The sequence below is a fragment of the Mastigoproctus giganteus genome, chromosome 10 (genome assembly GCF_048544385.1).
Source record: "Mastigoproctus giganteus isolate SK-2022 chromosome 10, ASM4854438v1, whole genome shotgun sequence".
Taxonomy (NCBI): domain Eukaryota; kingdom Metazoa; phylum Arthropoda; class Arachnida; order Uropygi; family Thelyphonidae; genus Mastigoproctus; species Mastigoproctus giganteus.
Genome location: NC_143584.1, coordinates 136,890,262 through 136,916,770, shown reverse-complemented (window position 1 = coordinate 136,916,770; position 26,509 = coordinate 136,890,262). Strand labels below are relative to the sequence as shown.

At 37.0% G+C, this 26,509-nt stretch overlaps 1 protein-coding gene across 1 annotated transcript in view; it reads right to left on the bottom strand.

The window, feature by feature from the left end:
* LOC150079306 (progranulin-like) overlaps positions 1-26,190 on the bottom strand; it is a 149,650-nt gene extending 123,460 nt beyond the window's left edge. Inside the window, exons 1-3 of the mRNA XM_090383027.1 lie at positions 26,146-26,190; positions 20,981-21,079; positions 17,657-18,060 (exon numbers count right to left, since the gene is read on the bottom strand). Coding sequence (XP_090239153.1) covers positions 17,657-18,060; positions 20,981-21,062 — 486 coding nt within the window. The 5' untranslated portion in view covers positions 21,063-21,079; positions 26,146-26,190. The remainder of the gene's footprint in view (positions 1-17,656; positions 18,061-20,980; positions 21,080-26,145) is intronic.
* Between the last annotated feature and the right edge of the window lie 319 nt (positions 26,191-26,509).

Sequence of the window (26,509 nt, the reverse complement as noted above, 5' to 3'; positions counted from 1 at the left end):
GCTTTCGTGTCTCCTTTTCTGCTACTTTATTCCTGTTTACACCTGCATGTATAGCAGTGTTACCGCTACTTTTTTAACTGCCTTTGTACATACAGTTCTCGAGGCTAGTACAGTGGTATGACCATTTTCTCCCTACTAGGTGCAAAATATGTGTGGATGGGAAGTAATTTTGTAAGCTTTCTTTCACACACTGACCGAATTAATCTCGGGTTGCACGACTTTATTCTTAGTAAAATAAACAAGCCCACCTTTGAATACCCGCGGTATACTGATACTTCATAGGCTTAGGTACTTATTCTGAAACGGCCAGTAAACTTGTGGATACGCATCCCAAATACATTTGTCATAGATAAAAAAAAAAAAAATGAAACTCTGCAGTTTCTGTTTATGAAACAAGTGCCTCTAAATAGACTGATTTTTCATAGATAGACTGAAAAGAAAAAATCAGCTGCACAGGATAAGAAGAGTTTAACGCTATAAATATGCAAGTTCTTAAACACCTGGAGCGTATTTGGCACTGACAAGTGGTCAAGCACTTGTACGCTGTTACATACTTCGGTTGACTTTGGTGATCACTAGATATAGTAATGTTCGTATATTCTGTCTTGAAATCCCTGTGACCCAGCGTGATTACTCCAGAGTATAAACAGAAAATTTATTTAGTTATGCGTTGTCTTTACAGTTTTGTCAACATTCTTGTTAACTGCGCCATTGTACCTGCAAAGGTACAGGCAGGTACAATGGTAATCTCCAGAGGTACAAATTTGGTTCGTTAGGAAATTAAAAATTATATAATGCAAATGAAATCGAGGTTGTTAGCGTGATATTTGTTCGGTCGCCCTCTGCTGACTTACGTGTAGAATGAAAAAAAAAAAAAAAAATCCGGAGTAAATTAGAACAAAGGGAGTTATGGAAGTCACGTAACATGGAGTGGGGGTGTTCGCACTGAGAGAATTGGCAGCGTTAATCGCGAGTGAGGGTTGTTATTGTGCTTGATGTAAATAATAGGTATTTGTGGTAATTTAGGACAGTATCTTGCGGACAATGTGTCCATAGCTTTCCTCTTTAGTATGCGCTGTTTGTTAAATGTTTTTAATAATGTACACCCACTTCGATTAATAGTTAACGTTAAATTACTTTATAAATCTGCGATATGTATATGATACATTATCGTTCCTTAATATGTAAATATGTTAATCTGTTGTAGGATTGGTTTGCGATATTTATAATGAAATGCTTGCATGTTATGAGTTTGTTACTGCTATCACAAAAGTATTCGTTTGTGGAGTGGGGTAGAACAGTAATTGACGGTGCCTGTTATCATTTACAATTTTGAGAAATTCAGTTTTAAGAATGCTGAATTAAAAAATATCGTTGATAGATTATTGTATTGTATGTATACATGTCAAGGGTGGCACCCAGACTAATGTACATGTCCACCTATATATTCTGTATCAAAAAAAAAATAAATAATAATAAATAAATAAAGAAAAAATAATAATAAACACAGGCCTCTTTGCCACCAGAGAGCAAGCACTATCTGAGTGCCTGCCTGGTGCCCATCCTTAAGACATGAAGCCGGCCATGGAAGCAGTGCAATTTGCACTAAAAATCCCGCACCCACCAGAGGTAGTGCAATACTGGTGGGTGGTATCAATCCTGCTCCCAGGCTGTCCAAACCTGGAAGCCAGGAAAAAAAAAAAAGAATAAAATAATATAAATAAAAATAAAAAAGAAATATTAAAATAAAGTAATAAAAATAAATAAATAATAACAATAAATAAGTAAATAAATAACACAAAAAATTAATTAAATTTAAAAAATAATAATAAAATAAAACAAAATTTAATTATTAATGAAATTTAAAAATAAATAAATAAAATAAAAATTCCAACACTCAGTATCAGTCAGCCATGACTAACACGGACCGCTGGAAAATTAAAAAAAAAAACACACTAATATCTATTAAAACAGCCGACTGTTTTATTTTTTGAAAGACGAATCCACAATATTCTTGAAAGCTTAAATAATATTCCTTGGATTGAACATATAAATATTCAAAACCTTTATCAAAATTGGAAAATTTATCCCTTAATATATATTTGTATTCTTCGTATAGCGGACACTCATACAGAACATGCTCCTAACTCTCTACCATTTTACATTCACAATATGGTTGGGACTCTAAACCAAACTGATATAACTTTTGTCTTAGAGAACCATAACCAGTTAATATAAAATAGGTCTCAATGTTAGGATAAAACCACGTAGTCAACTTGTTTTCATAATTAAAATTAACCAGAGGAACGAACAAACGAGTCACAGGACCAGTTTCTCTAGTATTCTATCTTTGCTGCCAAATATCAATTAATAAGAATATTTCTTTTTTCTTTCTTAATATCTATCATTAAATCATTGGTTATGCCCAAAAATGTAATGTTTACCCTTTCTTAAAAAATATCCAAAACCTCTGAATACTACCATCAAATCTAATGGAAGTGCCCCAGGTAAAACCTGCAGTGCATTAGTTGATAGTTTTACATGCTCTCACTATAGTCAAAAGCTTCACTCTTTGAATTGATAGTAATTTCTTCTGGAACTTAACATTAGTAATCCTATGATACCACACTGAGGCTGCATACACAATAATAGGAATAAATATTGCCTTATAATACAGACTTAGAACACGGTTTCCTAGTCCCCAGTCTGATTTAGTGACACGGACAATAGATGCTGTAAACTTTTTAATTTTAATACTTATATTTTCAAGGTGTGCAGTAAATAACAACCTGTCGTCTATAATTATTCCTAAATACTTCACCTTAGATACTAAGGGTATTTGTTTATCATTTATATGTAACTTAGGGGACCTACCATAATCTAACTTCCCCCTTGAATATCATCATTACTGTCTTACCAGATGTTACCTTGAGTTTATTGTTTTTAGCCCATTCAATCAAGGTGTTAACCACATTATTCATTTTTCTTTCTATTTCCATTTTAGAGTTTCCTTGAACATAACCAAGTCATCAGCATATGCCACTTTGTGGCACTCCCCGTGACTCAGTTTGAAGCCATTGATTAAGAACTAGGTTCCAGAATACTGGACCTAAAACTGACCCTTGTGGACACACTCTATCTATATCCCTTTTATACTCTAAATGTTGAGATCTAACCAAAATCCTTCTTCCACATAAATAATATTTAATAGCGTAATATAACAAATCAGGACAATTAATCTCCTGCAGAGATTGAAGGACGCTCTCATACCACACTGTGTCGAAAGCGCCTTCAAAGTCCACAAACAGAGCTAACACTTATTTACTAGAAGAAAGTCTACAATAAATTACCAAGTCATTTATAGTATCCTCCGCAGAGCAGTTTTTCTTGAAACCGTACTGGTAAGGAAAGTTACATTAGCAGTGTTAAAACAAAAACTCCAATCTTAATAACAATAATCTTTCAAATATCTTGCCCAAGTTAGCTAACAGATAAATAGGCCTGTAAGCTCTTGGATCAGTTAATTCCTTTCCTGGTTTATGAATTAATTTTAATAGGGCAATCTTCCAGAAATCTGGAAAGACTCCCTCCACATAACACTTATTATACATTTTTAGAATAATTTCAGGGAAAAGTTTAACAGCTTTAACTATACTGCTGTTTTCTACCATATCTAAACTAGGTGTTTTACTACAATTTAACTTAGAAGTTATCAATTTCAACTCAATATCAAATAAAACTGTGTTTGAAGGACCACAATAAACACTGTTTTCAACCCCCTAACACTACTTTGCACAGTATTGTCATTGCTGCACAACCCACCCTAAGCAGTTTATCAGTGATAGCCTGAACTGTTGATGTCCAATTGTGTTTCAGTGTTGCCAGTTCTCACAGTATAAATCAAATAAATTATTAACATTCAGTTTGTTTCTTGTTAATTTAAACAAAAGACCCCAAGGGTCATTATTCCCTACAGTGAATACTAAATCTTTCCACGCTTTGATCTTATGTTTATTTATTGATTTATGATAAAGCTTCCTTTTCACTTTATACAACTCCTTAAACCTAACAGCTTTATTGAGATTGATAGATTAGATGAACGTTCTAATTATCCTAAATATTTTTTTTTAATTTACGCGTATTAATATGACGCATTTTTGGAAAATATTTAAATATTACCGCGAGTGAATACAAAATGACTTTTGTTACAACAGAATTTCAGCAAATTCCAAAATAAGATTGAGCATTGGGACGTAAACGATATTCTTATGAAGTAAAATAGTTAACCTTTTAAATGGTTAAATGCAGATTGTGTAAATAATGCGGCATCCTTTACAAATTACCTCGTTTTTTTTAATAACCTACATAACAAGATAAGATAGTTTATTCCGATGATTGGCTTAATTATGTCACCGAATATTATTACAGATAAACATAAAACCCAGCTTATTCTTTACCCTATTGATTAACGAAAATAACTCTAAAGTGGATCGAATTGCAGATCGTTAATTTCTTGTCCGACGGTGTTACTTTGACATCATCCTATGTAGTTACATCGGAATCTAACGATAATGTAGGAAATTTCATGAATTTCGATACACACTTTTCTGAGGAAATGTGGTTGCTTCACGGTGGAACACTTAGCGAAATGTTAGTGTAGGAGGTTAATTCTGTTCTATTTTTTTTTTTTTTTAATTTCGTCTTTGTTCTTTCTAACCTGTATTATTGTTTATCTGTTGATAATATCATTTTTTCATGGCCCAAGCACGAAAGGTACCATCCAGGACGTCCAGATAGATCTTGGCATTCATTGTTTTGTCTAGGACAACCAATGGCCCCAAGCCAAAGCTTGAAAAACAGCTCCGGAAAATTACACTGCCTCCGCCAACTTCACTGTCGGGACGATACAGTCCAGTAGATAGCTTTCTTGGAGAAGCCGCCACACCCAGGCACAACCATCAGACATGATAGTTCACGTAGCACGACTCGTCACTCCAAAGCACATCTACATCTTTCCATTGGTCTACGGTCCAAGAACCGTGAGCCTTACACCACACTAGACGGCATCTGTCATTATTCGATGTGAATAGTGGCTTGCACCACCGTGGTAACCCATATTAGCACTATATTGGTGCTAACACGCGTCCAAATCGTCTCACGGAAGGGCTGTGTGCGCTGCGACAATGTCGGCATGCATTCCGATCGGACGATTCTTTGCATGGCTCCTCTGTCAGCTTCGGAGATTTTCCGAGTCTTTTCGCGACGGTTTCAGCACCAGTCCGCTTCTATTTGCAGATCATGTCAACGATTGTCGACCTAGGGATCTTTAGTACCATTGAAATGTTACCTAGCCTATTGGGTACATTTATAATTTCCTGACACATGGTGCTTGGGTAGGATGTGACTAACTGTCACCCGAGGGGTGTCCGGACATTAATAGTATCATCTATATTTAGTTGTATCGTGTGTATGTACCACCAACACGTTTCTGTATCAAATATAAAACATGTGAGTTGTGTACTACTGATATTTATAGTATAATTCCCATTTCTTTTCTAACTGTTAATTTTTTTGTGTCAAATGTACATTGTGTCATGGAATTATTTGGAAGGTTTGAACTAATTAATTAAATTAGCCGAATACTGTGTCACGGCTGCATAATTGCATTAGTCGCTCTGAGGAAGATGCGAAAATCATATTTGAAAAACTATCAGGTTCAGTATTGCCTTTCTTAGCGTATACTGTCATAATTCTTCAATTGGTTGGTGTATATCATTGGAAATGTTCTCGTTTTTGTACTCCGGCCCGATCACCAGAATCAGAGGATTAACAATAAATCATTAATACAATCGTTAATCGTATTTTTTAGTCGTGGGCTTTTGTGAACCATGGTCCAATCAAAGAGAGTATGCTACTCCACTATCGCACCTGACCACTTGACAATACGACAAGCCTTAATGTTTCCTTTTTGGGCATATTTTGAACCATCCTCACATAAGATTTTCAGAATTCAGTATTAGCCAAAATGGTGAAAGGAAGCCATACATTAAATGGAAAAGCTTTGGTATTCGATTTAAATTAATTTTTTATTCAGTCTGCCGCAATAATATTTATTTGTGAGCGTGTTCCTCCCAAACTTCGTAAGGGAAAATTGCAATGGATTTTAGGAGCTTTTTATTGATAATATTTATGACGAAATGCATATGAAAAAGTGCAGGTTCCCACCAAATTTATTGGGAAAAACAATTGGTTAATGTTTTTTTTAAATTATTATTTACAGTTGTACACTAAGTTAGTTTTACTTTACAGTCAAGAAGACAGAATAAATAAGTCATTTTTATAAACGCGCGTAGAGCTAAAGTCAGTTAGGACAAGGACATAGATATGCAATTGTTGATTGGAGGTTAGATAGATGGAGAACTCAGCGAAAGACCCAGGCAGTTATAGAAGTAACATGCAGAGCAAAGTAGGTAGTGCAAGGTGATGACAGGAGAATTCTCCTGACCATTAACACCCGCGAAAATTCCTCAGTGCTCAGTACATGATTCTCACAAAGAGGATCATGTGGACTTCCTGTTGCGTTCCCTATCAACTGAGAAAGGCGTCTTCTGATGCCGGCTGACAGCAGAGAATGCACTGACATCGGATAAATAATATATGGCTGTGGCTAGAGCAACTCCATTGTCATTTCTTTAAATACTAACCAACTATCGATTTATGGATTAGCTGAATATTGTTCTCTGCAAAATGACTTGAACGAATCTATTCAGGAAAAGTAACTGCATTTTAATGTGGACACTGGAAAGCGTAGCAGTGACATGTCTGAAGGATATAACAGCGGACTTACGTTGTGATTTGCACCGTAATATAAGACAACGCCAAAAAATGTGGCGAGGTAGGTCAGGATTTATGTGCGCCTGCTGTTCTGCCCAGATACCGTAGGAGTATGCCGCAAGGTGTATGGATTAACTCAAGACTTGAGGGGCTCTGCAAGGATTTTGGAGAAATTTTTTTACAAGCGTGGCCCATAGTTGTAGGTAGAAGTTTGTTTAGTTTGGAAGGAATCTTAGAGGGATTCATTTGAACAAATGTGCGCACGCATTTTAAAAGTTCTTGTTTTTTACCGCAAGAGCCGATATTGGCAAAATTCTCGAAGGTAGCTGTATTTCAAAAGAAAGGGAACTAATGCTAGGGAAACGCCCTTAAATAACTTCAAGGGGATTGTCAGATAGCAGACATATCCAGGGGCGTGACCTAATTGAACTCCCAGTTAGGACAACTAATGGTGACATAACAGTGTTAACGGAAACATGGTGGCGCTCGGAAATAGGAAATAATTGTGGTATGTAAATGTATTTAGGAAGATAGGAAGAGTCATGTTTCTTATCAATTGCAGCTTGAGCGCGACTAAACCGCCTTTCCCTAATTCAGAACTTATGCATACCAGCATAGAATACGCGTGGTGAAGTAGTTGGGCGCAAAGGTAAAATGAGAGTGGGGATATACTATAAGCCCAGAAGATTATGAAGATGGCCTCCACGTGCAGTTGGAATAGGAGAGCAAGCGTGAATGTCTTAACGAATATCAGCCAGACAGGAAATGCGACTTATTTTTAAAGTAGTAAAATAAACGAGACGTATAGTCTCAATGGCGTTCCGGAGTTTTCACTTCGAAAAGTTTTCTTTTTTTTCCATTCATTGTAGTTTTTTTCATTTTTATGAAAACTCTAAACCCGAAAAGAGACTAACGCTTCACTGATTTTTTTTAGCGCTTTCATTCTTTTTTTCTGTTATTATTATTTTTTTTATTTAGCCGGATTTTATTTTACTAATTGAAAATTTAAGTCAGATTTGTCTGATCGGCGTCACGACGAATATTGTTCGTAATTCACTCTTGACCTCTAAACAAAGGCATCATGATGTGAATTTCTTATTATGAGTATTTAAGTTTGCCCGTAATTGATTGGAGCAACCAGAAAGGAAACAGTATGGAGAACAAAGTTTTTTAGATGGTTATTAGTAACACGTTAGGGAAAGCACTACGGCCAAGCATGTTCTAAATCTGATCGTCAACCACGAACCAGATGGCATTGTACTTCTCACATTACAGGAAGTGATCATGGAGTGTTAAGTTGGTTGGTGGGGAGAGGGGTAACAATTATTAAAGACAACGGGATGGGTTTTAATTTCAGGAAAGGAGAACAACTTAAGATGCTACATGACTCCTATCAAATGGGGAAAGAGCACGAATTATAGGGTAACTTTTAAAGCTGCAGTCACGTAAGGCTTGAATGCACATATACGATTAAGAAAATATAGCACGAGGAGGATGCCGCGATGGATGAATAATGAGCTAATCAGATTAATAGAGAAGAAGAAGAGAGGATAGAAGCGCTGATGAAAAGTATCGAAGCCTATACCGCTACAAGTTGATCTTTAAAAATAATACAGAAAAGATTAGGCTGACAATAGATGACTAGGAGAAATTGCTAGCTGAGAGAGAGCAAAGAATGAGGACTCACATACGTGAATATAAAGAAGAGAAAAGAAAACGAATTAGATCGGATCTTAGAGTAATGGGTGCAGGAAAGTCTCATATAACACATATGACGTGCGGATGAATTCAACAGTACCTTCGCATCGATATTTACAGTACAAAGACCATTGTGTAGAGAAACTGTACGATTGAAACTGAGAAGAACGAAATTGGTATGTTGAACTTTCGAAATATTATTTATAAAAACTTTCGAGCCTCAAGGCCAGTAAAGGTCCTGGAGAGGATATCATATAGCCAGTAATTCTGAGGGAGACGGCAAAAGAGTGCATTAAAGATTAAGGTTAATTATGAAAATCATTTTACTTAGAGAGAGATGGGGCACTATGGTCATAGATGCCGATGCGCCTAAAAATCCCAAACACACACACACACACACACAGAGAGAGAGAGAGAGAGAGAGAGAGAGAGAGAGAGAGAGAGAGAGAGAGAGAGAGAGAGAGAGAGAGAGATTCTCTTGGATTAGAGAAGCATCATCATCAGCCATTTTCAATCCACTGCAGGATGAAGGCCTCTCCAGCAACTTTCCAGTTCCTTCTGTTTTGAGCACTGGCCATCCATTTACTACTCAAAAACTCATGAATTTCATCTATCCATCTCCGCCTTTGTCTTCCAGGTTTTCTTCTAGCTCCTCTTGGGTACCATTCTGTTATTTTCTTAGTCCATCTGTCATCATGTCTTCGAGCTATGTGTCCTGCCCAAGACCATTTTAGTTCTTTAGTTCATTAGTTCTTTAGTTTTAGTTCATTAGAGAAGCACCAGTACATAATGGGGTTCTAAGAGTGAAGCCTGTAACCACCGGCAGGTCAGTCTGATACTGACCTGCCGTGATACTGAAAGTCCTTGAATAAGTGATTAAAATTACAATACAAAATGATCTAGATAGAAATGTAATTCTGAAGGAAACAGAACGTGGTTTTTTAGGGGAAATCATGTTTAACAAACCTCTAACTATTTTGATTTTGACAGAGTCGCTCATGAGCGGTATGTAGAAAATATTTTCGACGTTTTTTATTTCTGCAAAGCATTTGACTGAGTGCCACGTGAGAGATTACTGTGCAAGCTGGAATCACAGGAAAATTCCTTAGGTGGACTGCAAGTGGCAGACGATTGTGATTAACTGTTATTCTGTAGATTTGGTTAAAGTAAGAACTGGGGTTCTCCATGGATTGGTACTAGGACCGTTGTTGCTTTTGAGTTTTTTAAATAATATCGATGTGGGATACAGGCTGCATTTTTAAGATCACACTTGGAAAACTGTGTTGGAGTATGGAGACCACTTAAAAAAAACAAAAGTCATTGAGCTTTTTGAAAGGGACCAGAGAAGGGCAACGTGCGTTGTGTGATCGATCGACAAAAAAGATGTCCACGTGAAAGACTGGAAAAAAAAAAAAAACTTCGAATACATGGGCGAAAAAGTTTGGAATAGTTCCCAAACTTTTTAAATTGAAACTCAAATCTCTTTAAAGGGTGTCCACAAATTTTGAATAGTTACTGGAGAAGAGGTTTAGATTGGATTGCAGGAAGTTCAAGTTTAGTCATAGAGTTGTTAATTATTGAAATAAGTTGCTTCCATCACCATGCTGACAGCTTGGGGAAAATTCAAAGGTCAACTCTAGATACCTGCATGAGAAGAGAGTCAGATAGGTATTATTTATTTTTTTGACTAGCAAATATCTTGGGCTTCCTTGTATCAAATCGCTCACACTAATAAAATAATCACAAACATTTGTTTCGTAAAAGGTAGAAAAAGAACGATCTCTGCTGACATCAGAGAGAACGGAAACAATAATAATAGAATAAAATAACTAGAAAATAACGGAACGTCCGTTTTTCTTAAGTGTCTACATAAGGAAAATTTCCGCTTATTATTTATTTATTTATTATTATTATTTTATTTTTTGTATTTAGAAGGCTATACGTAAACCCCTGCGTGTGTGACCGTGCTAATGTGCAAGAGTGCAAAGCAGGAAAGCTACATTTAGGGTACTAAAGATGGCTCAGTAATAAAGGTGTGAGTGAGGAAAGCGTGATGGTGTTAGGGAAAACAGAAGATTTGCTATGAGTTCTCAAGTCATTCATTCAACAACGCGTAACATATTCTTAATGAACAGATACTACTTACTATTGCAGTATTGATAATTTTAAGCAGTAAATAAATCAAGTACCATAAAACTAGCTTGAATAGACAATGGTGGCAACGAAAAGAAAAAAAAAAGAATGTGTTTTTAGAATGCTGTTCCTTGCTAATTATATTACGGCTACGTGCAGCGAGCATCCATATTAATGATTCACTGGCCATCTACTCTGAAGCAGGAAGAGCGCATTACGATAAGTGACCCAGAGGTACCCCTCAACTACAAAGAAAAAAATACTAGAAAAGAGAACATTTTTAACGATCCACTTTGTTCAATTTATTTGATTTGTTATATTTTATTTTTCAATATAACTATTCCTGTCGTATCCTTTCTTATTAAATTTCTCAGTTTGGGAACGACGATCTGTTATCTTTATATACAATTTACTTGTAAGATTATATATCTTACATATAATTATATCTTACAGTACAACTATTTTCCAAAGTCCATTTAATTATTGCTTATTGTGCGTAAATATCTATTCTCTCATGTCCACTATGCAAATTGCACAAGCTTAGTGGTCCCAACATTGAAAATAATCTAACGGAACATTTTAATTTTGAGGCCTAATGCCAAAGAATCGTATTTTATGCTTTTACTTTTATTTAATAATAAATATCCAAACTTCTGTTTTACCTTATTTTATTTCTGATACTTCTTTTATTAAAATCGAATTTATATTCATTATGATTATTCTTTTCCGAAGCAATAAAAAAATGTAACTCTTTCTCCCCCCCTCATTCCGCTTCTTACATGAAAAATTATCTTTTTTTTTTGGGATCTAAACAAATTCAGTGCCCGAAATGTTTCTTTCTCTGCTGCTGATGTAATTAGGAAAGCCAGTCGTACAAGCAGGAAGTTTTACAGTAGCTGATGTCCCTTATTCTCGTTGGCAATGTGGAAATGCTGATTGCAGTTGCGAGGGCGGTGGTGCTACGACTAGCTCAGATCCACTACTTGAATGTAGCCCATCTCAGCAGCCACACAGAATTCGTGTGCAAACAGTCGCATCAGAGTAGAGTGAGCGACAGATCATCACCACTTAAAGAATGGAGGAGTAAACGATGGTGTTGAGTAGTGCTTTGTTATGGAAAGGGAATTAACAGGTAAAAGATGCTTCTTTGCATTCTATTTCCGCTTCTGCATTTTTACTGTGATGAGATCAAGATGATTATTGAATATGAGCTTCCTATCAACCCCCCTCCTAAATCAATGTGTTGGTCAACCAGGGAGATGGATAGATTTTGGTTTGGTATCATATCAGGGAGTAGTCGATTTAGTAGGGTTTATCTCCATTCCCTAAGTGTCAATGTATTCTGATAGCTGGCTGAGCTTGTGGTTAATTAAAAATTTAAGATTTTAAGAATTTTATTATGTCAAACCTCGGGGTACCACGATTATTCGAGTTGCAATCCTCCCCAAACCGGGTTGAAAAGACTGAAGTTCAAGTCCTGTCGATGATGAGGAATATTTTTGGACATTTTTTTACAACGTGACTGAGATAATCGGTGTCAGACGGGGGTAGCATGGTTTTTTCCTCCTAGAAACTCCAGTTTTTTCTACAGTAAACGGAAAATCTACCATAGAACACAATAAATTTACAGACAGCATATAGGCGCAATATGTCCCTAATCGCTAATGCTCTTTAAAAGCCAACTGCAACAACATTATTATGTCACACTTGATGTTAAAATACTACTCAAGGAGGTGAAGTAGCCTTTAAATGCTTATAGGATCAAAGGCAGCACTGCTATCCAGATAGGTTATGGCTAGTTCAGCCTTTGCCTCAAAGGCAGAAAGGATGGCATTAATTGTAGTGGCGCTCTATGGCCCAAGATACCGATGTGCCTAATAAATCCCCAAACAAACTAACATTAATCGTAGACAGCAGATTAGTGATTGTGATCAATTCTTTGCTGCTTAATGGATCTGTGGTTGTTGGCTGGGAAAGTATGTGGGTTGTGAAAGTTGGAAGAAGAGCTTTTTCCAAGTACCTTTAGAACGGTACAGGCAGTTGCTGTTGGCTGTAGCCACTGAACACATGTTGGGAAACAGGCTTCGGGACGGTCTGGGAGTATATTCTGTCCACGTAACAGGAAATATACCTTTGTTAAGGACAGCATTGTAGATGTTGATACTTTCATCTGCCTCGCCAACTGAATTTTTCCAAGAATGTCGTCAAAATCCATATTTTCATACAGAGGAAGAAAGAAGTGTGTCACGATTGTATTAAATCTTGATAGTAGTAGAAGGGTTTTAGGAGCACCGTCTGCTAATGCCATATTTCTCCGAGTCTGTATGTTCTGAGGTCGATTTTCTATTTTGTTGGACGAAAAACCATGCTACCCTTGCATGAGACCGACTAACTCAGCAACGTTGTGAAAAGGGCTCACAAAAATTCCTTCCGTCATAGACGGGACTCGAACTCGGGTCTTTTCCGCCCGGTGTGGGGAGGTCGGCGATCCTGCCAACTGTGCTTCCCAGGAGGGCAAATTTTGATATGTAGTCTATCCGAATGTATGGACTAACCTCGTTCGATGGATTTGTGGGATTGAAAAAGGATTTCCTTTGGCTAGTTTGACCTGTATGTATTGTTTGATTGCGTCTTTCCGAATAAAAAAAATAGCGCACGCCTTTTGACAAGGCAATTCTATTCTTTATTATGAGGCATGATTTTTTCATGATATATGGTTGCTAGATCAGATGACCTCCATGCTTAAGATCTGCTGATTGTGGTGCATGTTTTTGTAAGAGCAGCATAGGAGATAATAAGCTTAAGCCATCTTGTCATGAGGGTTATTTTAAGATCGGGGAGGCATTTCCTCTAGGACTTGCCAGGGAAAGATGGCCGTAGAGTAGATAGTCATATAGACATTTCTGTTGGTCTAAGAACTTGAGGCTGATAACTGTCCTGCGTGTTGCTTGCTTTATTTGATTCAAGTTAGGAACCGCAATTAGAATTTTAACAGTAATTGGTTGATGATCTGACAGGAATTTAAGTAATGAGGATGTAAGAATTGAGAGGTATTCTGATGAAAACAGAATACCTCTGCTTAAATAAATCCCCAAACAAAACCAATGATTTGAGTACGCTAGTGAGTTGTACTTCAAGTTTGCTGCACTGGGGAGGACAGTTGAAATTCCCACACAACTTGTGATGCATTCAGATGAAGTTCATTAATGAGCTTCATCTAAATAATACTCTCTTCAATAATATTGGTATCAGGAATTGGGAGATGGTGATAGTAAAAAATTAATATGCCTTGTTTTGCTCTTTCGTGAGGAGCGTGTTGACCACCTCTTGCAAGGGTATGAAGAACTGGATTGTAATATGATCTTAGATTCAGTTTATTCATTCTCATCTTAATGTATTTAAAAGATAATGGTATTCGCTTTTGAAGGTACGGTGTCTGAGAGGATTGTTCATTTTGAATCACCAAACGCTATACCCTGACAAAGTCCAATGAAAACGACTTTTAAAGAAATGAAGGTTCGTAGTAGTCAAAAACAGAGTAAAGTGGAGAGATGCTGCTTAATGAGGACTCAGCTCGTCTTTTAGACCCAAGAACAGATAATGAACATGAAGGCATCATTTCTAAATTCCTGGAAACCTTTTTCTATAAGGTGGCTTGAACTAATGTAAATACTGCATGTAAATATAACTGTTGCTATTTATATATAGAATCACCCGAGGATCCTTGTGGAAATCCTTTTTTAAAGACTAAGGAGAAGAGTTAAAAGACAGTGTTTAAATTTGTTCCAGATAGAAAACAAGTTTAGTAGGTTAATACCGATTTGTCTTGTTTTTCGAGATCAAAACCAGAATTTACTGGATTAAAAATGATTATGCAAACCACATTCTCCATGGAGATGGGATACACTCGTTCCTCTCTTTTCTTCTAATGGAAAGAATTTTGCAATTTCAGCAGCAACGTCGCGAATCGAACTCTGGCGTTTTTCACACGAGCGCACGCGCTGTGCTACCTACAAGACCGGTACATCAGAAGACATTTCACTCAGAGATGGCAGCACTAGATATTGAAATAACCCGTTGTGTTGTTAAGTTAACCTTATTTTTATACAACCTTTTTTGAGTATAGCCATTTTTGATCTAATTAAAAAAAAATCCGAAGAGCTGCACCTCAGCTCAAACTTGGGGGAGGGGGGGATTTAAGAAATTGAATTTCTTAAAACTAAGAAATTAAATGTTTTTTTAAGAAATGGAATACAGTGGGAAGGTATTTTATTAAAAAAGTATTTTTTTTTTCCATTTAGGTACGAATTAATGTGACTTTTGCTGCTGAACTTCTTGAGCGAGTCTATCAACATCAGGCGGGTACACCGTAATTTTCATCTTTAAGCATGCTGAGAGACTCGCATTGTTCAGACGGTTTCTTGATTTATTTTTAATAATAGTTCATGTTCCAAAAGATTTGATCGCAGAAATATGTCGCTTGCCGCACATCTGGGCTAAAAGTTAGAGCCGAAGGTTCCCGACCCCTGATATACACCATTAAACAGAAAATATAATATGATACTTATTGTTCTTTTTCATATATTTTATTAGAATAATTATTGTAATGGAATATGAAAAAAGTAACTGTGGAATTAGCTTTAGCAACCATTTACTTTCACTTTCCGAAAGAGAGTATTATACATAGCGTTAGATTGTTTGGGCCAGCCGTGGGGTTGAACCGTACCCAACGACAAAAAATACACGGTTCGTTGTGACTGCGTTGCTGAAAATTCTGCTACTATTACTAATTCATTATGTGTATGTAGTTATGATGAATTTGTAACCTCTTCAGGCCTCGGCAGTCTAGAGAATAACCCCCTTTTTTTTTCTTTTAATTAGAAAACAGAACAACAGAACACTTTAGTGTATCAGAACAAAAATATTTTTCGTGATTCATTCTAACCCAAAGGGCCTGTACGCTGTAGCAAAAAATGCGCAGTGCAGAATTCATTAACAAGCGTTCGAGATTTGAAAACCCACAAACTCTTCCCCATTGCGCGACATACAGGAAATCAATAGGACGTCATGTTGATTAGAAACAAATGCCGAATAGCTAGTGTCTGATAATGCACATGGCAGATAGCTTGTTACCGAAGGTAGCACTTTACTGTGCGTTGGTGAGGGGGATGGATCTATTTGCTGCTTTGCTCTGTACACCAGGTGAACAGGGAGAACTGATTAATATACCCCACGGTGTTCTCAGGGATAAACTAAACTTCATGATTAAAACACCATACGTGCCTTTGGATTGGAAATTTCTGTCTTCGCCAGTTTGTGTTAGTGGAGGCAAAGTAACACAACTGTAGGCTGGTCTCATAAATGTAGAGAAACGAGAATTGAAAACGAACCAAGGTACAACATAACGATCTGAGGGTTAATATGGTCTCTTTCTGAGGGTTTATATACGGTCTCTTTCTGACTATCTTCTTTGATTTTTGGAGACGAGGGATGACCTAACTTAGTAAACTTAGTTTGTTGAATAAACTGATGATAATAATAAAATAAATTTTCAAGAGGACTAGGTGGGTTTTTCAAGGGCAGCAAGGAGAGAAGAATCTGAGTAGGACTGGCTGTAGATCCAGATGTGGCTGGTGACTCCTCTCCGTGGATTCACTGCTGCAGCCTCCACGGAATGTTAGCCATTGCTTACACAGAAGGAAGAAAAATAGCAAATTGGGTCAGTTATGGGTTGAGACTTGAAGTGCTCAACAGAGCGATTTATGCGTGTAGAGAACCATTACTTGTTAAATAGTTCACTTTTTCTTGGTTTTGGGCGAGGGGGGGGGGTATCTTTCGGAGTACTGTAAGAAAACTTTTTTGTGTCAATGTATTTAACAAAGATAGTAGCTCTATTCTGAGATATAATATTATTCCTCACAGATCATTTGTTCAGTATATTTTCACAATGCAGTAGCACAGCGTCTTATTTGTTAAATTAAACATAATTCACTCCTAATGAGTGATGACAATGATCGTTAAGGGGTAACTGTTTCCCGAAGTCCTTTAAAATTGTTGCTTATTGGTATACAAATTGGTTTTCACATGCCACTGGGCAAATTGTATACTAGGACAACACTTTCAGAAGTAAAATATAATGTGACAACCGGATTTGAAACAACACCACCACCACCACCACCACCATTTACGGTTGTATTTTTATTGATTGTTATCCCCTCGCCATAAAGATTCTCTCTCTCATAATGTTTTTATTAAAACCTGTTAATGCTTTAAAGTTTGTTATTGTTATTTGTTTTTTTAGGAGCATTAGCAACTAAGGCCATATTGCTTCGGGATATGCGGTGGTCATTCCCTGAATTTTCCGCATCCTCCGTATTTGGTGGTGACTGCTGCTTCTGCTCCTTCCCACCTGGCTACGGAGGCGCCTTGCTTTAAAGTGCAGTACTCCACTTATTGTTATTATTTTCTATTAATTATTATTGTTTTATGAGCAGTGAAAAATTTGCTAGAATTTTTTTTTCTCTTTCATTCTTCCTGATTTAAAAGATAAAGGTTTTATTATAATAATGACACTATCTTTCAAGTTATAACACTTTTCTTTCCGGGATCTTAAATTAATTGCTAAAAATGTTTCACCCTGTTTCTACAATCAGTCGCTTCGAATAGATCCATAGGTCTGTAAAATCACAAAAAAATGCAAGTAAAAATCTGTGTGTGTGTGTGTTTATTATATATATATATATATATATATATTAAATTTCGAATGTGTCTTTATCCACATAAATTTGATTATTTGCACTCTGGACTAAATGAAATGAATAACAAATTTATTCTATAATTTGTTCAGGAAAAACTACACATGCATAATGAAGTGCTCAAATTTGTCTCCACATTCATCATCATAAATTTCCAGTTGCACATTAAAATTTAAACGTTTTCAGTTTATTTGTTGGTAACTCAAGTTCAGTGGAACTCATGGAACAGGCATTGCATCAGCATTTTGGGGACTGAATATGCTGGTTACATCGGACATCTGTGTACGGTAGCAGAGACCATTACTTGCACAGTAGGTTCTCGGAGGACAGCACCTTCTGTTACTACAGCAAACTCCGTTCATCATAGGACAGCAACTGTAGACACCACCGGCTTCTAAACAGCAGGTATTTCCCGATGGACACATCCATTGACCTCCCGGACAAATAACATTGTATGGCGCTGCTTGAGGCTGAGACAGAAGCATAGTTGGAGCGTTTGAATTACTTCTAGATTGACAAGTAGCTGCTGTAATGTTGCAAATGGTGTCTTGGGGACAGCAGCGAAGGCGGTCTTGACAACATACACCATTGGTAAAGGGACAACAGCCGTATAAACCATTCGCCAATTCACAACAAGTTTCTAAAAATAAAAGAAAAAAGGTTAATAATTAATGGATAACTAGGATGTCTTGCACAAAATTTAAATTATATCAAAATTAATAATATAAATGCAATTTTTTTAATTTTATTTTCTGTACAGTTACTAGACATATACAAGGTGTACCAAGAGGAAGGTGCCAAGCTTTGGGAGAATATTCCTTATATCATTATATGTTCCTTATACACCGAAATAACCAAACATGTCAACAGCCAAAACGGTCATGGAGAGAAACACAAGAGAAATGTGTGCTTCTTGTGAATTTCTGCTACTGGCTCGCAGTACACCCAAAAGGCCGACCGGGCTAGCCGGGTGGGTAAAGTGCCTGCCTGGCAACCCAAAGGTCGCCGGTTCGGCTCCCGCCTCGGGCTTGGATCAAAGTACTGCAAAAACCTTGGGAGGTGTATTATGGCCACAGAAGCCTATGCGCCAACAACTACCAAAAAAAAAGTACACCCAAAACTCAAGTTTGATTTTCTGTTCGATGATGACGATTCTTTCACCGGGGACGGCGGAAATAATTCTCGAAATGTATACATGTGGTAGCGTGGAAATCTTCGTGAAACAAAAGAAAGTAACTTGCAAAGGAGAGTTTCAGGAATGCGTGGTGCGGTTTACTTTACAACATGTGAATAGGATCGTTGGACGCTGAGAACAATCTAACAGGTAACCACTGTGCATTCATTTCTGAGAAATGAATTACCGAGTCTGTTGGATGACCTTTCGTTAATAATAAGGGGTCAAATGAACTTTCAACACGGTGGGCTTTTGAGGGAGTATTTACCAGACTGTTTTCCTATTCGCTCGATAGGTCGTGGTGCACCTCAGATATGGCCATCGATGTAGCTAGACCCTAAGCCGCTCAATTGCTACCTTTATGGTCACATGAAAGACATTAGTGTATGTGTACACACAGTTATATATCCTGAATTCAAGAATACACGAGTAAAAATAATATGAATGAAATAAAAATTAATGAAACTCTCACAGCATGAAAATGATATATCCGAGTGAAGCTACACGGTACATTAATAATAGCACTTAAATATCTCTATACAATACTAATGGTTTAACGGAAATACTGAAATAAGACATGCTACTGCGAACAACCCAATCTGAATGGATTATACAGCAATGTTTCATATATACGACGGCTGTTAAATAAAAAATGACTATTTGCACTTCACACGTGTTTGTACACGCTGGGTTCCAAGACTACTCACACCCGAGAAAGAGCAAGTTGGTACGGATGTTTGTCAGGAGCTGAAATGGGTGTTTACTGAAGATGATGAGATTCTGCACAAGGTGATAACTGCGGATGAGATATAGCTTCTTCATTTCGGCCCAAAGAGTAAGCAACAAAGCTCTGTTTTGGAAGTCTACGTCATTGCCAACACCGAAAAAAAGCAAAAGTCATGGCTTCTTTAGGAAAGGGTATGGTCATCTCCTTTTCTTGGCATTCAAGGAATAGTTTACCAGCATGTTGTGCCACGTCATACTACTGTTACGGGACCTTACAAGAGAACTGTACTGCACACTTTGCGGAATCACGTTCGTCGCAAACGTCAACAACTGCACATAAGTGGGTGGATGCTGCATCACGATAATGCGAGACATTGCCCATACTGTTCATGAACTACTTAGTCAACGTTAATGTCAAATGTGTTCCTCGTCTGTCCTATAGCCTTGATTTGCATTCTGTGATTTGCTTTCATTTCCAAAGTTAAAGAAGGAACTGCGAGGAAAACGTTTCTAATAGTCAGAAGAAGTTGCAAAGACATCGGAGGCGATTCTCAAACGCATGTCAAAAAAACAAAAAAAAACAAAAACGGCTTCCACCATGTTTTTGAAGAATGGCAGAAACATTGAGGTAAGTGCATTTCATGAAATGAGGATTACTTTGAAAAGGACCATCAAAGTATGTATTATTAATAAAGGTATGTTGTGAAAAATAATTATGATCATTCTTTATTGAGCAGCCTTCCTAGATATTTAATCATCAGTATTGTATATATATTTCAGGTTTAAGTATTATTATCTGTGTACTTCGTAACTTCACTTGGATTTATCGTTTTCATGCAGATGTGCTCTTCACATATTCAACAATTATCATTATGGTCGTCGAGTTAAACTGAATTGACAACGGCCCCAGTCCACAATTCATATCACTCCTTTTATAATATCTTCAAACCCATTAAATCTGTACTAAATTTATATAATAAAAGTTTTTATTTCTTCCTCTGTTAGGTCAACTGTTAATCAATGTCCTTTGATTAACAGTTGTTAATTAGGGTGCACATTATACATTAAATATAAAGTATCTAAATTTATAATATTCAAAATTTTTACTGTTGTACTTTTTTTGTAATATATTTCTATATCTTAACACGTAGTATAAAACATTATTCAATTTGTATATATTTTATACATTATTAAACATGACTTTATGCTGACGTGTACTCCCTAGTTTTGCCAAAGTATTTAAAATGCTTATTTCTTTCAGATCTCTCTGTTTTTCTCTGTCCTTTACCAATTTGTATTCTTTCAAACAACCATTATCTTATATTGTAGATTCTGTTATGGTCTTAGCGTTCCGATTGTATCTGAAATGGCCCTGGTCCATAATATGTGTATTAAGTATTACATAAGAAGAAAATAAAAAGGAGGGAACAAACAAACTGATTGGCAGTAAAATTATCTGACTCCAGTGTAGATAACGGACAGATGACTAATTGTCGAGGCTATTTTTTTTTATCGAGTGACATCCTTTAAAGAGAGTTTCTCACTTTTGTGCCAATAAAAGTTTTAATGCGTTGTGGTCATTTCCTGCCAATAGCTATCGTTGCAATAGCAGGATAGAATGTAATAAGTTTTTTAGATTCTATACTTTCTCGTTCCTTACCTCCAGGACAATATTGACGGCCTCCAGGACAGATCTCAGCAGCGACCACAGACACCAGTGCGAATAAAGCGACAAGCAGCATCTTTACTTTTATACTATCTGAAACGAAATTAAATTTATGTTATTGTAAGAACCTCACATCGTATTCTAAAATGCATATCTGTTTGGTACGAATTAAGTTTCAGTACATAAGAATAATACAATGGTATCTAAACGTTACAACTTTAAAGTCAGAGATAATTAAGAAAAACAGATACTTGACGGAATTCTATGATACATTTTGTAGAAGGCTATTATTATGAGTACTGAGAGAATAGTTTATATAATTCGGGATTTAAGAGGACGCGCGATCATTACTGACCGTTCTCCGAACCTTGTGGTGTTTGAAGGCTTGACGATAAGGCGATGACAATAAATCACTTTTCTACAAGAGCAGGTCATTCTTGGCTCATGGAGGATACTCTGAGAATGTTGACGTTCTGCAATCGTCTCCCTAAAGATCATTGCCATGCTCAATTGGATTGAGATCTGAAGATTCGGCGCTCGCCACTCCATCCGAAGAATATCCTGACTTCAGATGTTTGTTGAGCAGCTGAGTTCTATGTAAAAGAAGACTGTTGTTCAAGAAAATAAATTCATGATCTATGCACCTCTGAAAAGTCTCACATAAAGCTCAGCTCAAGATCTCATCAATGTACTTTTGAATGATCAACGTACTTCCCTCAAAGATTTGGAGGTCGATGTGGTTTTATATCATGATCTTCGTTCAGACCAATTCCACAATAGTGCCCCTTTTCCTCATGTTGGATGGTTGGAAGCGTGTATTCTGTTCTATTTAAATAAAAATGGCCTATTGGTATGTATTCTATGTTAATACTTGGGAAATTGTGTGCCACTTAGTTTGAATGACAGATGACTTTTAGGTTATGGGCATGTTCAATAATCGATAAAAAAAAAGTTGGATCAAAAGATGGAACCAGAGAGGTGATACAGAACGAAAAAGTGCTTCTTAGTTTTATGGAAACGAAACGGATTTAGTTAACGTCTAGTACGAATTTATTGAGATAGTAATCGTAGGTGACTGCTAGGGAACGAAGATACGGAGTTACCCACTTTGCGAGTTCAAATGCACGTGATACCACATTTTATTTTTCTTTATTTTTACAAACACCTATGATCCATTGAACCTCCTGAAAACTGTATAAAGAGAATTTATTTTCCGCTACTATTAATATTAAAATGGAGTAGTGATACAAGGAGGTGAACTTATTAAAATCTGATAGGATATTATGATGTGGTTACAAAGGAACTGGATGCGAAAAATAATTTTGATATCATATATTTGGATTTCAGGAAAGCTTTTGACACTGTTGCGCATGGAAGACTATTGTACAAATTGGAGCAGAATGGTATTAAGGGTAAGTTGCTACAATGGATAAAAGGATGGTTAAGTGCTAGAAGACAGAGGGTGGTAATCAATGGGTGCTGCTCTTCTTGGACTAATGTTATTAGTGGAGTCCCACAGGGTTCGGTGTTAGGTCCACTGTTGTTTTTAAAATTTATCAATGATATTGATGAAGGTATATCAGGCTTAATGTCGAAGTTTGCAGATGATACAAAGGTTGGCAGGGTTGTTAATGACAGTAATGGCAGTGTGCTACTGCAACAGGATCTAGATAATTTGGGCAGATGGGCAAGAAGTGGCAACTGAAGTTTCACCTTGACAAATGCAAAGTACTACATATGGGTAGAAGTAACCCCAGAGAAACGTACCAACTGTGTGGTACTACACTTAAGGTGGTAGAAAATGAAAAAGACCTGGGAGTAATTGTGCAGGCAGATATGAAGTTTTCTGAGCAATGCAGACAGGCTGCCAGGGCAGGTCATGGGGTTTTGTCAATGATATATAGGAATTTTGCTAGCAGGGAAAAGGAGGTGATTATCCCTCTGTATAAGGCAGTGGTCAGGCCACGGCTTGAGTACTGCGTACAGGTCTGGAGGCCTCATTTTAGGAAGGATGTAGATTTACTTGAGCGTGTACAGAGAAGGGCAACAAGATTGGTGAGGGGAATGAAGGGATCCTCTTACCAAGAGAGGCTTAAGTTCTGCAAATTGCAGTGGCTGGAGACTAGGCACCTGCGCGGTGATCTGATTGAGGTATATAAGGCCTTGAATGGGTTGAGCACGCTGAATTCTGATGAGATCCTTTCACTTGTTCAGATTACGAATCTAAGGGGGCATAAATTCAAATTAAGAAAAGACAGATGTAGAATAGATGTGCGGAAATTTTCCTTTAGCCAGCGGGTGGTTCATTGCTGGAACAAACTTCCATCTGTCGTTGTGGAAGTTGATAGGTTGAATAAATTTAAGGAGGAACTGGACAGGCATTTGGAGAGAATGGTGTGATTTTTTTTTTTTTTTTTTGGCTGATGCTGCATAAGCTCATACATTTGCTTTCTTGCATCACATGCCACTGCTACTACTACTACTATTCTGCATCTGCCAAAAAACCTTATTATTCTCAGCATCAAAAACTGCCTGTCGAATTCCTTCTTGAGTATTGCCAAATTCTCCACTTCAGAATCCATACAACCTTAAACCTCTGGCATTGACAGTATTCAGTTTTATACTACGCGGAGATGTGGGAAACCCCTGATGCCGTTTGACACTAAACACAGTCTACACTCTCCAATGCAGTCACCCTCATAGGCAACTTATTGCAGCAACACGCCCCCGAAAGTAAATTTAATAAGGTCTACTCTACTGTTCCTCACTGAGATTTTATATTTGTGCCCTCTTGTTGCTCTTACTACTGAGAATATTCTCTCCTCATTCATTTTGCTAATACCCCTCCTTGATTAACTGGAATGACTACTGTATGGTTTCGGATACAAATGCGCTATGGGAAATTGTGAAGAGAGACAAACACTTATACCAGTGGTAAATTTTCATAAACGTAAGATGAAAAATGGATCTCCATTAGGACCACAAGAGAACGAACTCATCTGCCCATGTGAAATATGTCCATTAATTACGTGTTCTCCGATCGATTTGCCTGTTTTGCTGGACGAGAAACCCTTGTTTCTGGAGGAGGGACTTGTTATCCACACCTGAAACAAATTTAGCCATCGAATGAAATATTTCCGTAAAAGTTCCTCGCATCGTTGATGGGATTAGAACCCGGGTCTATTTCACCTGGTATGGGAAGGACTGGGATTATAACTGTTGTGCTAGGGGGAGCTAAGAACGCAAATTAGGAATTCTCATACGAGAAAGGATTGAGTAAATCCAATACGGCCCTTAATTGGTCGTTGTGGAAGATCCATAGAAAGTCCAGAGGAAATGGCAGATGAATTAAACAGATACTTCTCATTGATATTTACACTCGAAATCGAGCTCGAAACTCTAAATGTTTTGGAATTAGAACGGTGTAAAATAAGTGATATAATGATATCAGAAGTGTTTGTTAGAAAATGTACTGAGATTAAAGGAAGGAAGGCAGGCAGGCAGGCAGGCAGGCTCTAGTCGATGGTATATATCCGTTGTAATTATAAAGATTGCATATGAACGTGTCAAACCTTTTATGAGAGCATCATTGGACCTGGGAAGATTCTCTTGGATTGGAGAAATCCTAATGTCTCCTAATCCACAAAATTGGTGGTAAAGAGGAGTTTGGTAACTATAAGCCAGTGAATTTGACTTAAAACCATAAGATCTCGTTGTGAGAATGGCTTAGGTGTGGCTCCTTTATAAGGCTCTGAAGGAATCGATTAAAAGTGAACTAGAAAAGTCTGTTCTCCTTCATAGGTGAAACGAGAACCAGGGCAGACAAAATTTCGGAGAAAAACAGAAGATTGGATCTCATGAAGTTCACTTAGGGGCAACAGGTTGTCGAACATTGTAATAAATTGCCTCCCAACATGATGGAGGTAATGAGCCTGGCTAACTTTAAAGCAGAATTGTAAGATTACGTGTGGGAATGGGAATAGTATAAATATTACGTTTTATTTTAGTTACTTTTTATATTTAGTTTTTGGCTAATGTAGAAGTAGTTTGCTTTCTCGCGTTATTTGGCCTTTTTAATGCAATCAACCCCTCACCCAAAGATGTTTAGATGCTACGGTCAGCGGACCACATCTAAGCTGCTCCTCACAGAGAAAAGTGCTCAGCGTCTTTCACCAATCTGTTTGTCCTTCTTCAGAGGTTCTGCGTCTTTTAGATGCGGCTTCCCAACCTGCATATTTCCAAGTGTGATCGTACCATCTTCTTACAGAGTGGAGTAATGAATTCCTCCCTATTTGCAAAATTTTGATAAATCATATGGTTCTATGCGTTCTTCATTACCGCCTACTTATAGTGCATTTCGTTTTCTATCGTAGTCATAAAATCATTCTAAATCAGTACTTCCTTTAGTTTTTCCCTCTAATCTGTAAACTTTTTCCGGTTTCTGTTAAGAAAACTTGTTAGCATTAAACAAGCATTGCACTTGTTTAATACTATCAGGCACAATACTTTGCATATGTTAGTATTAAACGTTAGCTGCCATTTTTCAGACTATACTTGCAGTCGGTCCAAATCCGTGGTTAGCAGCATAGCTTGTTTCTGATCGTTAACCACTCTTTCAATATTTGGATTTTCAGTAAATTTTGACAGCTTCTCTTTGTATTCTCTTATCAACACCGAGGAAGAAAAGTCCTAGTACTGATTTTTGAGGGACTCCACTTGCCTTGTCCGCTCACTCTGAAGAACGCTGATTTATGACTACCTTCATCACTTGTCTCTTATCTAATGATGGATCTTTCCTGTTACTCCCAACTTCTTTAATTTATACAGTATCCTCTCATGAGAGGATACTGTATAAAAATTATCAAAAGCCTTACAAAAATACAGATGGCAAATTTGTTTCTCGCATCCAACTGCTTTATATCCTCGTAATAGTAATTTAGCAAATTTGTCAGAAAGATCTCCCCTTCACGAAACCATGTTGAGACCCATTTAAGATATTAAGATACTATTCTTGTCGAACTGGTCTTTTATTGCGTCTTTAACCGTGACAACCGCAGAAGTTGCATTCACTGACCTGTAGAAGGACACAACTACAGAAGTCAATTCAAACAGTACAAGATCAAAATAGATTTTTGATTGAACTTAAAAAGTATACTTACCGATACGTGAAAGATGTAAGTGAAGTCGAAACCAGTTGAATTCTGTTTACTTCTGTATTGCTGTGGAATGACAGATGCTCTTTTTATACTAATCAAACGAGACAAAATGGTCGCTGTACCCTGTTATCTGTTTCCAGACAAGGAAATAGTTGCTTCATATTTATCCCATCGAGGTAAACAGAAGAGCTTTTTTGTTTTAATCAGATAATGTTTCTTTATGTTGCTGAAATGCGCTTTTATTATCTGCTTAAATGGTAACTGTTAAGGATGTTAAATTTTATCTTCCACGAATTTCTTAACTTGGTAGTACGATTTCAATAATTAATACTTTATCATGTTTGTTTTTACACTTCTCGTTTCGGAT